The sequence below is a fragment of the Sinohyriopsis cumingii genome, chromosome 14 (assembly GCF_028554795.1).
Source record: "Sinohyriopsis cumingii isolate HCF-2022 chromosome 14, ASM2855479v2, whole genome shotgun sequence".
Taxonomy (NCBI): Eukaryota; Metazoa; Mollusca; class Bivalvia; order Unionida; family Unionidae; genus Sinohyriopsis; species Sinohyriopsis cumingii.
Genome location: NC_142974.1, coordinates 18,903,714 through 18,920,824, shown reverse-complemented (window position 1 = coordinate 18,920,824; position 17,111 = coordinate 18,903,714). Strand labels below are relative to the sequence as shown.

General features: G+C 40.5%; 1 protein-coding gene across 1 annotated transcript in view; it reads left to right on the top strand.

Annotated features, from left to right (window-relative positions):
* The first annotated feature begins 313 nt into the window (after positions 1-313).
* The window catches only part of LOC149783361 (androgen-induced gene 1 protein-like), a 53,868-nt gene continuing 37,070 nt past the window's right edge, over positions 314-17,111 (top strand). Inside the window, exon 1 of the mRNA XM_089931573.1 lies at positions 314-561. Within this exon, the coding sequence (XP_089787699.1) occupies positions 400-561 (162 nt within the window). The 5' untranslated portion in view covers positions 314-399. The remainder of the gene's footprint in view (positions 562-17,111) is intronic.

Here is a 17,111-nt window from a genome sequence, read left to right as displayed (position 1 = left end):
CGCTAAAGCTATAAACAACAAACAATTCCAAATGAACTGCACCGATCCATATTTAAACTCTTAGTTTCCTGTGTACCGAGTGGTTTAAATGTTTGCTGACTCCACAAAGCTGGCACTAACACAGACTTCCAAACGAGAGAGAGAGAGAGAGAGAGAGAGAGGAATTCATCAGAATAAAAACCGTAACTAACATCTTGTGTTCAGTGTAAACTACAATATGCCTTTGCTCGTCATAAACAGGTATGAATTCTACACCATACATGTTAACTATATTGTGTAAGACATAATACACAATACAGACGTCTACAAATGGCATACCAATCGATCCGAAAATAAAATACCTTCGTTGTGAAATACAAGTGGATTGCCTTACAGTAGTGCTCAGGGCATACATAAACGATGGCTTTTAGATTGACGGAAGCATTTCACGTGGTTCTTTTCGTGTTTTACTCTTCTATATTGTGGTATGATATCAATTTTGTCGGAGATGGTGAGGGCTCCTACCTCCTGACTTATCAGGGATTTGCCGGCAAGTTCAAGTTCCTGACATTCATCTGTTTTGTAAGTTTGCTTTTGTCTATAGTCTATTGATTAACACGTTTAACTATACATTTTCTTCCTGCTATTTTTGACAGGAAAAGCTCAGTTATTTCCGTGAAGTGTGTGTGTGTATGTGTGTGTGTGTGTGTAGCCAGACTTATTTATAAACGACAGTTTGAGACCAACATTAGCCGACCTACACCCCACCCCACCCTCACTTGATGCAAATTCGAGGATGTAGAATTGGGCCAACGTGTCCTCTTGCATGTCTGAAGACCATTAGAGGTGACTTACAGAGGCACACTTTTTACCTTGGGTTACCTCCCCTGATTATTTTGCGGCTGAAACGGTCCTGGACGTTTTAACAGATTTTGGTTTATGTAGAAAAGAATTGACCTTGTATTAAAGGAATTGAACTTTGTATTAGAGTAATTTTACTTTGTATTTGAGGAAGTTTACATGGTCGTCCACAGCAGGGTGGGTGCAGTTGCTCCCCCTACCCCCGTCCAGATATTTCAAAAATCCATTTTGTGTAGTGCATATAAATATATAGCTGAAATTATTTTGTCCCCTTGCAGGGCCAGATCAAGAGAGGGGGCGGTTTCCTGACCCCCTTGCTATAAAAATACACATGCACACGTACATTAGCTAGTAACTTGAAATTTGACTCAAATCAGATCTCCACTGTCCTGGGTGAAGAGCTTGACAGCGACCGCTTGGGGTTTATGTTCTGGTGGCTTTTGAGTTAGCCAATGGAAACGCAGCTTTCAGAAATTTGAAAGTGAATAAAGTCGATAGGCACGCACTGATGCTCTTCAGCTAAATTGCTCAGTCTCCCAAACGCGAAGGTATAAGGCGTCATCTGATTGGCTGATAAAATTAGTGATTATGGTAATAACATAGGTTACTAGAAATTACCCCTAGCGTGTCGCTGTCAGATCTTCACGTAGGATAGTGGGGATCTGATTTTAATCAGATTGACTATCGTTTTGTTCTAATGCACGTTTATTGGGTATTAGGAAAGTCAGGGACCTTTTAAAATATCGGAACCCACCCCATCACCACCAAACTCTTGACCTAATCCGGCCCTGCTTCGATTTTGGCTTTGCCACCTCCTCCCCCAGACAAACATTTCTGTGGACGCCCATGGAATGTTACCCTTCTTTTGACCTTTATGTTTGTTTTTTATGCCATTTTTATATCTAAATTTGCTCGGTATTATATAGCCTTGATCATGCTGATGTGCGGTTAAGCGACACACATACATACGTATACATGCATACATATATAATTACGTCCGTCCATCCATCCATGCATACATACTTGGATCATTGATTAATACTTGTCCTTTATAGACAGGTAAAATATGAAGATAAACTTAAAGAAGTTACTGACACATGCTCCTATAATGACGTGTTACATAATTTATCCAAATTAGTGGCATGCAATGTGGTAGATTTTAAAATTACGAAAAATTGGGGAATGGGGAGGGGCCTCCATGCTCGTACTCACCATATGCTAATAACAAACTGGACAATATGAGGATCCCTCACAATTACGTCTTCGTTAGTATTGTTTACTATACTTAATCTTCATTAGTGTAATTTACTATAAATAGTCTTCATGAGTGTAATATACTATAGTCTTCGTGAGTGTATTTTACCATAAATAGTCTTCATGAATGTAATTTACTATAAATAGTCTTCATGAGTGTAATATACTATAGTCTTCGTGAGTGTATTTTACCATAAATAGTCTTCATGAATGTAATTTACTATAAATAGTCTTCATGAGTGTAATTTACTATAAATAGTCTTCATGAGTGTATTTTACCATAAATAGTCTTCATGAGTGTAATTTGCTATAGTCTTCATGAGTGTATTTTACCATAAAGTCTTCATTAGTGTAATTTACTATAAATAGTCTCATGAGTGTAATATAATATAGTCTTCATGGGTGTATTTTACCACAGTATTCATGAGTGTAATTTACTATATCTTCATAAATGTATTTTGTCATAGTCTTCATGAGTGTAATTTACTATAAATAGTCTTCATCAGTGTAATTTACTATACATAGTTTTCATGAGTGTAATTTACTACAAATAGTCTTCATGAGTGTTAAATTTTACCATAAATAATCTTCATTAGTGTAATTTATTAAAGTCTTCATGAGTGTAATATAATATAGTCTTCATGAGTGTATTTTACCATAAATAGTCTTCATGAGTGTAATTTACTATAGTCTTCATGAGTGTATTTTGCCATAGTCTTCATGAGTGTAATTTACTATAAATAGCCTTCATGAGTGTAATTTACCATAGTGTTCATGAGTGTAATTTACTATAAATAGTCTACATTAGTGTAATTTACCATAAATAGTCTTCATGAGTGTAATTTACTATAAATAGTCTACATTAGTGCAATTTACTACAAATAGTCTTCATGAGTGTATTTTACCATAAATAGTTTTCATGAGTGTAATTTACTATAAATAGTCTACATTAGCGTACTTTACTGTACATAATGTTCAAAGCGTAATTTACAATAAACAGTCTTCATGAATGTAATTTACTATAAATATTTTTCATGAGAGCATTTTACCATAAATGGTCTTCATTAGTGTACTTTACTGTATATAATTATCGTTAGTGTAATTTAGGAATACACTTTTGTTCTAACGAATCATACATGTATCCATCAGGAATACACTATCGGTCTAATGAATCATACATGTAACCATCAGGAATACACTGTTGGTCTAACGAATCGTGCATGCACCCATCATAAATACACTATGGATCTAACGAATCATACATGTAAACATCAGGAATACACTATTGGTCTAATGAATCATACATGTAACCATCAGGAATACTGTTGGTCTAACGAATCATGCATGCACCCATCATAAATACACTATGGATCTAACGAATCATACATGTAAACATCAGGAATACTGTTAGTCTAACGAATCATGCATGTACCCATCATGGACCTTTTGAAATAACGGAACCCACCCCACTGTGGATCTAACGAATCATACATGTAACCATCAGGAATACACTTTGGATCTAATAAATCATTCAGGAAACTATCAGGAATACAATATTGGTCCAACGAATCATGTGTGTAGCCATCAGGAATGCACTAATACACTGTTGGTCTAATGTATCACACAGGTAACCATCCGGAATACAATATTTATGTTGCATAGTGTCGATCAAAAGTACTACCAAATGTCAGCATATTTCATCTTTTTTTCATAATATAAGTATAAGAACTAATAAAAATGAAGAACGAGTGTATTTTACCATAAATATTCTTCCTGAGTATAAGTTACTATAAATAGTCTTATTAGTGTACTTTACTGTACATAATCTTCAAGTGTAATTTACAATAAATAGGCTTCCTGCGTGTAATTTACTATAAACAGGCTTCCTGAGTGTAATTTACTATAAATAGTTTTAATGAGTGTAATTTACTATAGTTTTCATGAGTGTAATTTACTATAAATAGTTTTCGTGAATGTAATTTACTAAAAATAGTTTCATGAGTGTAATTTACTATAAATAGTTTTAGCAGCAGGGAGGCTGAGCCCACCACGGTTTCTCGTCTTAACAGAATCTCTATTAAAAACCTTTTCGATAGAAGGCTTATTTCACAAAAATAAACCCTTCCAGCCAGAAACTATGATGACTAAATCCTGTTTTCTAGCTGGAAGGGTTTATTTCGACACTGGCTGATAACTCGCTATCGAAAACTATTTCGTGCCCGAGTTGACGCCGACGAAACACTCTGTGGTGCAGCCTCCCTGCTGCTAATCATGCTAGGATTTTTAGTTAAAAAATGTATCTAACCCAACTCTATACCGGGTTCGAGGATCATGTAAATTTATCGTCACAAACCCATGTGGGACACGCTGTGCGTGACTGAAGAAATTTTTAAATTTATTGATGTCCATGTCTCCGTTGCACCAAGTCTGATGAATATTTCTCAGCGTGTGTGTGTCGACTCCGTTAAACACCGCAAGAACGTTACAATTATCTCTGATCACTTTCGGAATTTGTGTATATCGTTGAGTCACATAAATTATATCAGTGTTTTTGTGTCGACCGCGGGAGAATATTCTTGCCGGGTTAGTTTGTTTATCCAGCATGACATCATCGTACACTACTAGGTTGTTAATTGATCCATTGATGTCATCGATGCCGGGTGCATCACTGATATCGGTGCTTCCGACTGCTTCTTTCGCGGACTCATTAAAGTCTTTCAGCGTTGATCGTCCTGGAAATGCAAGCATTTCTCGACGGTGCTCTTCCGCTCGTATACAAATTAATACTGACCGATTTCCCGCGGGAAAATGCAAACCAATCACCGGAAACTCTGTTTTTTTTAGTCTAAAAAATAACATTTCTGAAAATGCTCTGCATAGCATCGAAGATTTTCAGAAATGCTCGGCATTTACTTGATAGTTTTTCTGGTCTCCAAAAATTCTTCTAACGTTGTCACCGGCTTACAACGTCGTGTTTGATAATCAACTATCGACCTGAATTTGTAACCGCCGCATTCTCCACAAAGTGGATATTTTCCTCGGACGCCACAGCCACAGACAACACAAGGCTGGGGACCGTCAGGACTGCCCGATCTTGACAACACCATATGTAGTCCACAGAATTTGTCGACCGATCGTTTACCGCAGCGTACAGATGAACCTTGAGGCAGCCACTGACAAATATTTATAGCGCTTTTACTTGAAGGCATTCTATATAAGATGATTTTATTAAAATTAATATTTAATTAGAGTATAGATTTAATATATAAGATGTCATTTGTGATATACCATAAACTTGTCGAAGCCGAGCAATCACTGGTCGTAACTGACATTGACGGTGTTACTAAATTCAGATCAGCGCCGATAATTCAGTGCAGCGGAGAGTTTCATGTTTGGAGTGGCAGATTCACCGAAAGGGAATTTAACGATTATTATCGTGGAAGGACAAACACAAATGAAATAATTCCAAGATGTTGTTGGCGGAAACTTGTTGTTGATCTTGACGAGAAGAAACCGACACAGGAAGTCACTGCGATGTTCGCGAAAGAGTATCCAGGAGAGCGAATCGAAATAGCTGTGACAACAAAAGGTCATCATGTTACAGTACCTGGGATTATCATTGACTATCAACGTCACAAAACCATATTGGAATCGTTGGCGCGCAAATACGGACTAAGATACGTAGATGTTCACGCCGGACTAAACAGCTTGAAACTGATGACAACTAAATCTGGTAGCGCTGGCAGCGTGTGTAAAACATCGTTAGATGGAATATCGGCGTGGAGATCACTGGTTGTTATTCACGAAACCGTAGATTACATTGACTGGCGCGCTGCGCAGGGACATTTCCAGGGTGAAATTGATCCCGATGATATCACAAGAATATCTACGGCGTTGACTGGCGAACCAGATCAAATAACTGGGCTCGTGGGGACAACCGGGAACGGCTTAATCTATTCGAAGCGACCAGGACATCATTGTGAGATTTGTCAGCGACGACACGGAGTTGATGGCGGGTCAATCTCAGGTAAGTGTGACAATTGTCTGATTTTTGAACACGATGATCACTACGTGGTGAAGTGCGCGCGAAATCTACGAACCGGAAGATATCTTATTGTGAACAAAAACGACTTGACCGCGAGAATAACAAACGAACTCGCGATGGCGTTGCCGGAGTCTCAAAGAAACCCCGCGTACATAAAGTATCTGATGAAGTTTAATCGGCGGAGATATCCAGGAGAATTTCCTCCAAGAAAACCTGATATCGAATACGAGGAACCGCCTGTTCACGAAACCGGGCAAGGTTGTCTGTGTTTTGATGGGGATTATTTAGATGGATCCGCCTGTGGTTTGGGAAAATCTGAAGCCGCTTGGAGATCAATAAAAAAAGATCAGTCAGTGCTGGTTGTCAGCTACAGAATAAGTTTGTCAAGTAGAAATTCCGCGGAAAACAAATGTAAGATTTATTCTGATTTTTCAGCAAGCATCAACTTCAACGCGGATGACAAACTAAGAGTTGTTGTACAGTTCGAATCTCTTTCACGAGTAATAGGAATCCCAGATGTGTTGTTGATAGATGAGCTTCACGGCATTACAAGACAGTGTTTTAGCAGAATTAGCAGCAGCAGAACGAATTGGACTGTATTTAACGGATTGGTGACAACCGCAGCAAGAGTGATTTCGTTGGACGCGGACGCGAACAATGATGATCTTGAGATGTATCGCTCAATGGGCCGCACCGATATGAAATTTGTCGTCAACAAATACAAACCTGACCACGACAAGAGATTTGTGCTAAGAAATTCTCACGCCGATAACAGGGCAACAATGAAGAAGTACCTCGAAGACAATCCACAGAGTTGTGTTGAAGTTTTTGCTCACCCGAAAGATCGAGGTGATTATTCCGTGGAAGGGCTTGCAGCAGAGGTACAACGCTGGGGATATCCTGAAGCCCACTATCACGGTGACACCAACAGCGACAACAAGCGAAGAGATTTTGCTGACCCCGCTAAGGCCTTTGCTGACAAACGAGTAGTTATTCACAACCTGGCGCTGGAAGCAGGAGTTAGTGTAGTCGATCCCAGATTTGCTGATATATTTGTGTTCTCCAGCGAGATTGGATCGGTCGAGGCCACAAAACAAGCGCTACACAGACTAAGATGTCCACGATTAATATCGTATTCTGTTACGCCGCGACAGTGCAACCAGCATCTGGAACTAAATCGCGATGATCTGATTCGAAAGATTGTCGATAACGAACGGGACAGAACACCACGAGAACGCAACAGAACAATTCCGTCGATTTCAGAGATCAATACTGGATTTGGTCGGGCTTATATCAATGTCACGCTCGAAGAGAATCTCTCACGGAAATATTTCACGAATAGACTTATCGAGTCGATGAGAGCAAGCAGATATAAAATCGAACAAGATCCCCCTGATGACTTTAAGACCTGGCGCGGTAAACGATCCCGAGAAAAGTTGTTTAGAAAGTTTCCTTATTACGACAGTACAAATGTCAGCGAAGAGTTGTTGATGACACTCGGCGAGCGGATGAAGGCATCAGTGGCACCGAAGGATTCACCGAAGGATTCCGAAGGATTCACCGAAGGATTCACCGAAGGATTCGACGACGACAACCACGACGACGACAACCACGACGACGACCACGTAGACATCTTTGATCTGTTACAGCAAGGATTCAGCGACGACGACGACGACGACGACGACCACGTAGAACAACGACCACAGCAACAAGAACAACCTCGGTATTACAAATACAACAACGCTGACAATGGCCCAGATCAATATCGAAATAAAATGAATTATATAGAATCTCTCTATCAGAAAGATTTCAGCAAGTGCCCAGCAGAGGTCATCGAGAGCGCCTACAGGAAAAGAAAAATGTTTAAGCGGTATCATCGCAAAAAAATAAACCAGCACACGGGTAACACAGAAATATTCGAAAATCAGGTTCCACGGGGACACAAAATGACGTTACGACAACGAGAAAAGCTTATCGACGACATCATAACGTGGTCAGGCGCACCAGCGGTGATATCCGGCGGCGATAACACATTTGACGCAGATAACATCGTCGACAAGATCCTGAAAAATCCTTCCGAGTATAACAAGTTCGTGTGCGATTACAAAAATTTATTCAAACATCAGAAGAAGCTAACACGACAAAGTATCTTGGGAACATTCAGAACAATCTACTCGAGATACGGAGCAGAATTAGTCGCTGAAAATAAAAGAAATCCCAGTCGCGTTAAGTATCACATAGAGTATCCTAGTTGGCCCGCCCCGGATTGTTTTGATATGGCGTCGTGGCGAAACACGATGATCAGCGACGATGAGATTAATATCGGCGGAAGGGATATTCTCGCAGTTGATTACGAAAGCACCTGGCTAAAGTTTCATATTTGGAGCGCCAACGACTGGTTTCAGCGATATGAACAGGAATAACATCACCGGAGATGTTTGCGGACCAGTATGATAAGTGTGGAAAGTGAGAGATTTATAATATTATATATGGATTTTCTCACTTTCCACACTGACGAAATCTTTCGATGAGATTCGCCGTCGAGACGATTTGACACAGTTTACGGAAGAAAATCTCTCAGAGATAGCAACACAAGAAGATGTTTATCGAGCCTAATAAGTGTGGTCACCAACAACAACAAAATCCCTAATAAATATTTTAGTTACTTTCCGCAACTGTTGTTAGCGCCGATGACTGGTTTCAACGATCTAGCAAGAGTAGCATCACAAGGAACATTTAAGGACCAATATGATAAGTGTGGAAAGTGAGAGATTTATAATATTATATATGGATTTTCTCACTTTCCACATCGACGAACTTTTCTGCGATGATTCGCCGTCACACGACGAAAGTAATACAATTCAGCGCGATTCCTTAGTTGAGCCATTTGTCGCCGAGACGATCTGTCGTTGCCGATAACACATCGGAGTATTTGACCGGACAATTGCATCGCATATCGCATTCTCGTAACGCCTCGCTGATTCGCTGAGTTAGCACAGAATATTCTCTGTCGCTTGATAGTCGCTGCCGTTTGATTAACAAACACAAATGACCACGATGGTCTATCGCGTAATTATCCGCTAACGACTTCGCGCAACACATCGCCGCGTCGATATCGTCGCACTCCCAGTAACCTCAGCTGTCGTGTAAATCAAACACTGCTACCCTTTTTTTGTTGTACTTCTTCGGGTTAAAATATTCCTTGACTCCGAAATCGTCGCTGAATAGCATGTCAGGCTTTCTTGCGAAGTAAAATCTTAGCTGCCTGACTAAAAATTCAAAATTGTAACGGCGACATTCTTTGTTGAAATTTTCCGGAGTAACCATCAAATGGGGGCTGCCGTGATTATAAAAGTAGTTACTGTTCGAGCAGAAATTCTCTGGTTTGTCAACCTCGTTGAATTTCAAACAACATTCCGTATCTAGGTTAAACGCGATAACATCATAACACTCTGGAAATGGCATCATTAGTTTGTTAGCGTCCAGCCACGACAATTTTTCGTCTTCAGATTCATCTTCGCTGTCAGATTCGTCTATGTTGTCGCTGATATCTGTCATTATATAATAAATTTATTATTTAACAGTGACATCACCGCGTCGAAGAGTGTTTCGGGCTCAACTCGAATGTGGAAAGTGAGAAAATCCATAATAATATTATAAATATCTCACTTTCCACACTTATCGTCGAGACGATCTGACGCCGCTGTGAGGTATTTTATCAGCGATTCGAATCGCGTGAGTAAATCTCCGACAACAACCTCCAGTTTGGTCAGACGATCATCTACGTTGTTGATTGCCTCTTTGATATCAAATCTGGCGTGCTCTATCTCGTCGCGAAAATCTTCAACACACGCAGCATCACGAGAAGTCATTATTGTTTAGCCAACCCAATTAAAACAACGAATATAATATACAAGCAAATGGCAGAGTTTATCGTGCGAGAGCAGCCCGTGGCTGGTTCACGTGTAAGCGTTGTCGATCAAGTTGTTTGTGTCCACGACATAGTCTATCCAGGATTCTCTCAGCGACAATCAATATACACGCCCGATCGGAATCAACTAGCGCGACAACGACTACAACGACGTTATTGTCGACGGCGCGGTCTTGACGCTCCAGAAGATCTTAACCTGTCAAAGTGTCTCGTCGTGGTAGAATAATAATCACTGACATCGATAGCAGATTCTTGTTGGTCTGTCGTGGTCGGTCGCTGTTAGAAGTAAACAATAACATATATGATCAACTATTCCTGGCAAGGTTGGGTTAATTATCAGCAAGTAGTCCGCGTCGGAAAAGACCACGGGATAACGCATTTGTATGTGACACGACCACAAACTGATCCGGCGGCTCATGACCAAATTAGATTGTCTGTGATCGAATTCATTCTTGACCGGTTAGATGTGCCCGCGCCAGTAAAAAAAATTATGTTGCAGAACAAATTCGGCTTTGATCTGATTGTGGGTGATCCCCGACTAGACAATCCCGTTGATGTTCCATTGGCATCGCTGGCAACGTTCACGTTACCTCATCGCGACCGTGAAATAAGTTTCTCTCCGCCGTCTGATTATCAGGATTTTATCAGTATGAAGCGCGCCATTAACTCAATTACGGACCGAAACGCTGCGGAGTTGGCAAGACTACGCTGGAAATATCTGCAGCGGAAAAACAATCCAGAGTAACTACGTTGTCTTGTTCAGCTTCTCTTGTAACAGAATCTCTGCGGCTGTTGCAGCTTCTTCAAACTTCTCGCGGTAAAAATCCTTATCTGTGGTTAACACAGCTATGCGAGTTTCCAACAGCTGAATCTTATCTTGCAGTTGTCGAACACTTTCCGGTATTGGTTCAGGACCATTCTTCCAAATCTTATAGATCCTGTTGAATCCTATCTTGTACTGGTCGGCAATCTCTGTTATCGGTTTTTTATTCTTGGCTGCGATGATATCTTCGATGTCATCCTGGGTCAGCTCACGCATTTTGGGCATCACTATAACAATAACAAGATAATATATCGGCGCTTTTTTTGGCCTTAAGTACTCGAGCTTATGCTCAAGGTAATTTTCTGGTAAGGCCAAAAAAAGCGCCGATATATTATCTTGGCAATAAAAAAAATAAATAACAATAAAACAACAATAATAAACAATAATAAGCTTATCTGTAGTAATAACAACAATAATAAGCTGATCTGCGGCGTTTTATTGTTATTTATTATTTTTTTTATTGTTATTGTTATATTTATTAGGGATTTTGTTGTTGTTGGTGACCACACTTATTAGGCTCGATAAACATCTTCTTGTGTTGCTATCTCTGAGAGATTTTCTTCCGTAAACTGTGTCAAATCGTCTCGACGGCGAATCTCATCGAAAGATTTCGTCAGTGTGGAAAGTGAGAAAATCCATATATAATATTATAAATCTCTCACTTTCCACACTTATCATACTGGTCCGCAAACATCTCCGGTGATGTTATTCCTGTTCATATCGCTGAAACCAGTCGTTGGCGCTCCAAATATGAAACTTTAGCCAGGTGCTTTCGTAATCAACTGCGAGAATATCCCTTCCGCCGATATTAATCTCATCGTCGCTGATCATCGTGTTTCGCCACGACGCCATATCAAAACAATCCGGGGCGGGCCAACTAGGATACTCTATGTGATACTTACCGCGACTGGGATTTCTTTTATTTTCAGCGACTAATTCTGCTCCGTATCTCGAGTAGATTGTTCTGAATGTTCCCAAGATACTTTGTCGTGTTAGCTTCTTCTGATGTTTGAATAAATTTTTGTAATCGCACACGAACTTGTTATACTCGGAAGGATTTTTCAGGATCTTGTCGACGATGTTATCTGCGTCAAATGTGTTATCGCCGCCGGATATCACCGCTGGTGCGCCTGACCACGTTATGATGTCGTCGATAAGCTTTTCTCGTTGTCGTAACGTCATTTTGTGTCCCCGTGGAACCTGATTTTCGAATATTTCTGTGTTACCCGTGTGCTGGTTTATTTTTTTGCGATGATACCGCTTAAACATTTTTCTTTTCCTGTAGGCGCTCTCGATGACCTCTGCTGGGCACTTGCTGAAATCTTTCTGATAGAGAGATTCTATATAATTCATTTTATTTCGATATTGATCTGGGCCATTGTCAGCGTTGTTGTATTTGTAATACCGAGGTTGTTCTTGTTGCTGTGGTCGTTGTTCTACGTGGTCGTCGTCGTCGTCGTCGTCGTCGCTGAATCCTTGCTGTAACAGATCAAAGATGTCTACGTGGTCGTCGTCGTGGTTGTCGTCGTCGTGGTTGTCGTCGTCGAATCCTTCGGTGAATCCTTCGGTGAATCCTTCGGAATCCTTCGGTGAATCCTTCGGTGCCACTGATGCCTTCATCCGCTCGCCGAGTGTCATCAACAACTCTTCGCTGACATTTGTACTGTCGTAATAAGGAAACTTTCTAAACAACTTTTCTCGGGATCGTTTACCGCGCCAGGTCTTAAAGTCATCAGGGGGATCTTGTTCGATTTTATATCTGCTTGCTCTCATCGACTCGATAAGTCTATTCGTGAAATATTTCCGTGAGAGATTCTCTTCGAGCGTGACATTGATATAAGCCCGACCAAATCCAGTATTGATCTCTGAAATCGACGGAATTGTTCTGTTGCGTTCTCGTGGTGTTCTGTCCCGTTCGTTATCGACAATCTTTCGAATCAGATCATCGCGATTTAGTTCCAGATGCTGGTTGCACTGTCGCGGCGTAACAGAATACGATATTAATCGTGGACATCTTAGTCTGTGTAGCGCTTGTTTTGTGGCCTCGACCGATCCAATCTCGCTGGAGAACACAAATATATCAGCAAATCTGGGATCGACTACACTAACTCCTGCTTCCAGCGCCAGGTTGTGAATAACTACTCGTTTGTCAGCAAAGGCCTTAGCGGGGTCAGCAAAATCTCTTCGCTTGTTGTCGCTGTTGGTGTCACCGTGATAGTGGGCTTCAGGATATCCCCAGCGTTGTACCTCTGCTGCAAGCCCTTCCACGGAATAATCACCTCGATCTTTCGGGTGAGCAAAAACTCCAACACAACTCTGTGGATTGTCTTCGAGGTACTTCTTCATTGTTGCCCTGTTATCGGCGTGAGAATTTCTTAGCACAAATCTCTTGTCGTGGTCAGGTTTGTATTTGTTGACGACAAATTTCATATCGGTGCGGCCCATTGAGCGATACATCTCAAGATCATCATTGTTCGCGTCCGCGTCCAACGAAATCACTCTTGCTGCGGTTGTCACCAATCCGTTAAATACAGTCCAATTCGTTCTGCTGCTGCTAATTCTGCTAAAACACTGTCTTGTAATGCCGTGAAGCTCATCTATCAACAACACATCTGGGATTCCTATTACTCGTGAAAGAGATTCGAACTGTACAACAACTCTTAGTTTGTCATCCGCGTTGAAGTTGATGCTTGCTGAAAAATCAGAATAAATCTTACATTTGTTTTCCGCGGAATTTCTACTTGACAAACTTATTCTGTAGCTGACAACCAGCACTGACTGATCTTTTTTTATTGATCTCCAAGCGGCTTCAGATTTTCCCAAACCACAGGCGGATCCATCTAAATAATCCCCATCAAAACACAGACAACCTTGCCCGGTTTCGTGAACAGGCGGTTCCTCGTATTCGATATCAGGTTTTCTTGGAGGAAATTCTCCTGGATATCTCCGCCGATTAAACTTCATCAGATACTTTATGTACGCGGGGTTTCTTTGAGACTCCGGCAACGCCATCGCGAGTTCGTTTGTTATTCTCGCGGTCAAGTCGTTTTTGTTCACAATAAGATATCTTCCGGTTCGTAGATTTCGCGCGCACTTCACCACGTAGTGATCATCGTGTTCAAAAATCAGACAATTGTCACACTTACCTGAGATTGACCCGCCATCAACTCCGTGTCGTCGCTGACAAATCTCACAATGATGTCCTGGTCGCTTCGAATAGATTAAGCCGTTCCCGGTTGTCCCCACGAGCCCAGTTATTTGATCTGGTTCGCCAGTCAACGCCGTAGATATTCTTGTGATATCATCGGGATCAATTTCACCCTGGAAATGTCCCTGCGCAGCGCGCCAGTCAATGTAATCTACGGTTTCGTGAATAACAACCAGTGATCTCCACGCCGATATTCCATCTAACGATGTTTTACACACGCTGCCAGCGCTACCAGATTTAGTTGTCATCAGTTTCAAGCTGTTTAGTCCGGCGTGAACATCTACGTATCTTAGTCCGTATTTGCGCGCCAACGATTCCAATATGGTTTTGTGACGTTGATAGTCAATGATAATCCCAGGTACTGTAACATGATGACCTTTTGTTGTCACAGCTATTTCGATTCGCTCTCCTGGATACTCTTTCGCGAACATCGCAGTGACTTCCTGTGTCGGTTTCTTCTCGTCAAGATCAACAACAAGTTTCCGCCAACAACATCTTGGAATTATTTCATTTGTGTTTGTCCTTCCACGATAATAATCGTTAAATTCCCTTTCGGTGAATCTGCCACTCCAAACATGAAACTCTCCGCTGCACTGAATTATCGGCGCTGATCTGAATTTAGTAACACCGTCAATGTCAGTTACGACCAGTGATTGCTCGGCTTCGACAAGTTTATGGTATATCACAAATGACATCTTATATATTAAATCTATACTCTAATTAAATATTAATTTTAATAAAATCATCTTATATAGAATGCCTTCAAGTAAAAGCGCTATAAATATTTGTCAGTGGCTGCCTCAAGGTTCATCTGTACGCTGCGGTAAACGATCGGTCGACAAATTCTGTGGACTACATATGGTGTTGTCAAGATCGGGCAGTCCTGACGGTCCCCAGCCTTGTGTTGTCTGTGGCTGTGGCGTCCGAGGAAAATATCCACTTTGTGGAGAATGCGGCGGTTACAAATTCAGGTCGATAGTTGATTATCAAACACGACGTTGTAAGCCGGTGACAACGTTAGAAGAATTTTTGGAGACCAGAAAAACTATCAAGTAAATGCCGAGCATTTCTGAAAATCTTCGATGCTATGCAGAGCATTTTCAGAAATGTTATTTTTTAGACTAAAAAAAACAGAGTTTCCGGTGATTGGTTTGCATTTTCCCGCGGGAAATCGGTCAGTATTAATTTGTATACGAGCGGAAGAGCACCGTCGAGAAATGCTTGCATTTCCAGGACGATCAACGCTGAAAGACTTTAATGAGTCCGCGAAAGAAGCAGTCGGAAGCACCGATATCAGTGATGCACCCGGCATCGATGACATCAATGGATCAATTAACAACCTAGTAGTGTACGATGATGTCGTGCTGGATAAGCAAACAAACCCGGCAAGAATATTTTTCCGCGGGCGCCATAAAAACACTGATGTAATTTATGTAACTCAACGATATACACAAATTCCGAAAGTGATCAGAGACAATTGTAATGTTCTCGCGGTGTTTAACGGCGTTGACGCACACACACTCCGAAATATTCATTAGACTTGGTGCAGTGGTGACATGGACGCTGTCAAATTTAGAAATTTCTTTAGTCGTGCACAGCAGCGCTAGCATGGGTTTGTGACAATAAATTTACACGACCCTCGAACCCGGTATCGAGTTGGGTTAGATACATTTTTTAACTAAAAATCCTAGCATGATTAGCAGCAGGGAGGCTGCACCACAGAGTGTTTCGTCGGCGTCAATTCGGGCACGAAATAGTTTTCGATAGCGAGTTATCAGCCAGTGTCGAAATAAACCCTTCCAGCTAGAAAACAGGATTTAGTCATCATAGTTTCTGGCTGGAAAGGTTTATTTTTGTGAAATAAGCCTTCTATCGAAAAGGTTTTTAATAGAGATTCTGTTAAGACGAAAAACCGTGGTGGGCTCAGCCTCCCTGCTGCTGTTTTCATGAGTGTAATTTACTATAAATAGTTTTAATGAGTGTAATTTACCATAAATAGTTTTCATGAGTGTATTTTGCCATAAATAGTCTTCATTAGTGTACTCTATTGTATATAATCATCGTCAGTATAATTTACGAATACACAACTGGTCTAATGAATCATACATGTGACTATCCGGAATACACTATTTTTGATGCATATTATCGATCAAAAGTACTGCCAAATGTCAGTATATTTCATTTTTATTTTCATAACTTAAGTATAGGAACTAATACAAGTGAAAATGAAATATGAAAAGAAAACTGATATGTCAGTCAGTTATTTTTCCATGTAATATAATACAGTGCATGGCCTATAACCCTGAAGGTTTAACATTTGTCCAAAAAATAAAAGAATAATTATTTACACGTATGATTTTATTACCAAAACGACCAACACAATATCATATGTGTACAAAGGGTGAAATGGTCACGTGAAAGTGAACCATGCATGAATCGTTCAAGAGCTTCGTCAGTTTTTCAGTCAAAATTATGTCTCATTTCTACCAAGGAAGTCCAGACTAATAATTATATATGTGGTCAACTTTTAAAATGTAATTACATTTGCTGATGTACCTTCAAAAAGTCATAAATATGTATCTAGCCCACGTAAAGGAGAAAAGACCAATAAGCTGTCTTATAAAAAAGTGTCCTCCACTCCTCTTTACAAGAAACCTAAATCACACAGATAAGTAGAACGACATAACCAACAATAAGGGACTACTACTACTAGGAGGCATGGAATTAGGGAAAATCTGCCACCCCCACCCCTACTCCCCGGTTGCAACGTGACTGTTTCTACTGCTGTTACCACTACTACTATTACTAATAATACACTTATTTAAAGAGGTTTAAAACTATTCTTTCCTGAGGCGCTCAAAGAAAAGAAACACGCAATGAGCTAAATCAGGAAATCAATAAAATGCAATCCAAAGAAATCAGCATTCAGAACACCAAAATCTAAACAAATGATTAAATTACTCATCGATAATAAATTATTTCAATTTTAATTTTCACGGTCCATATTCAT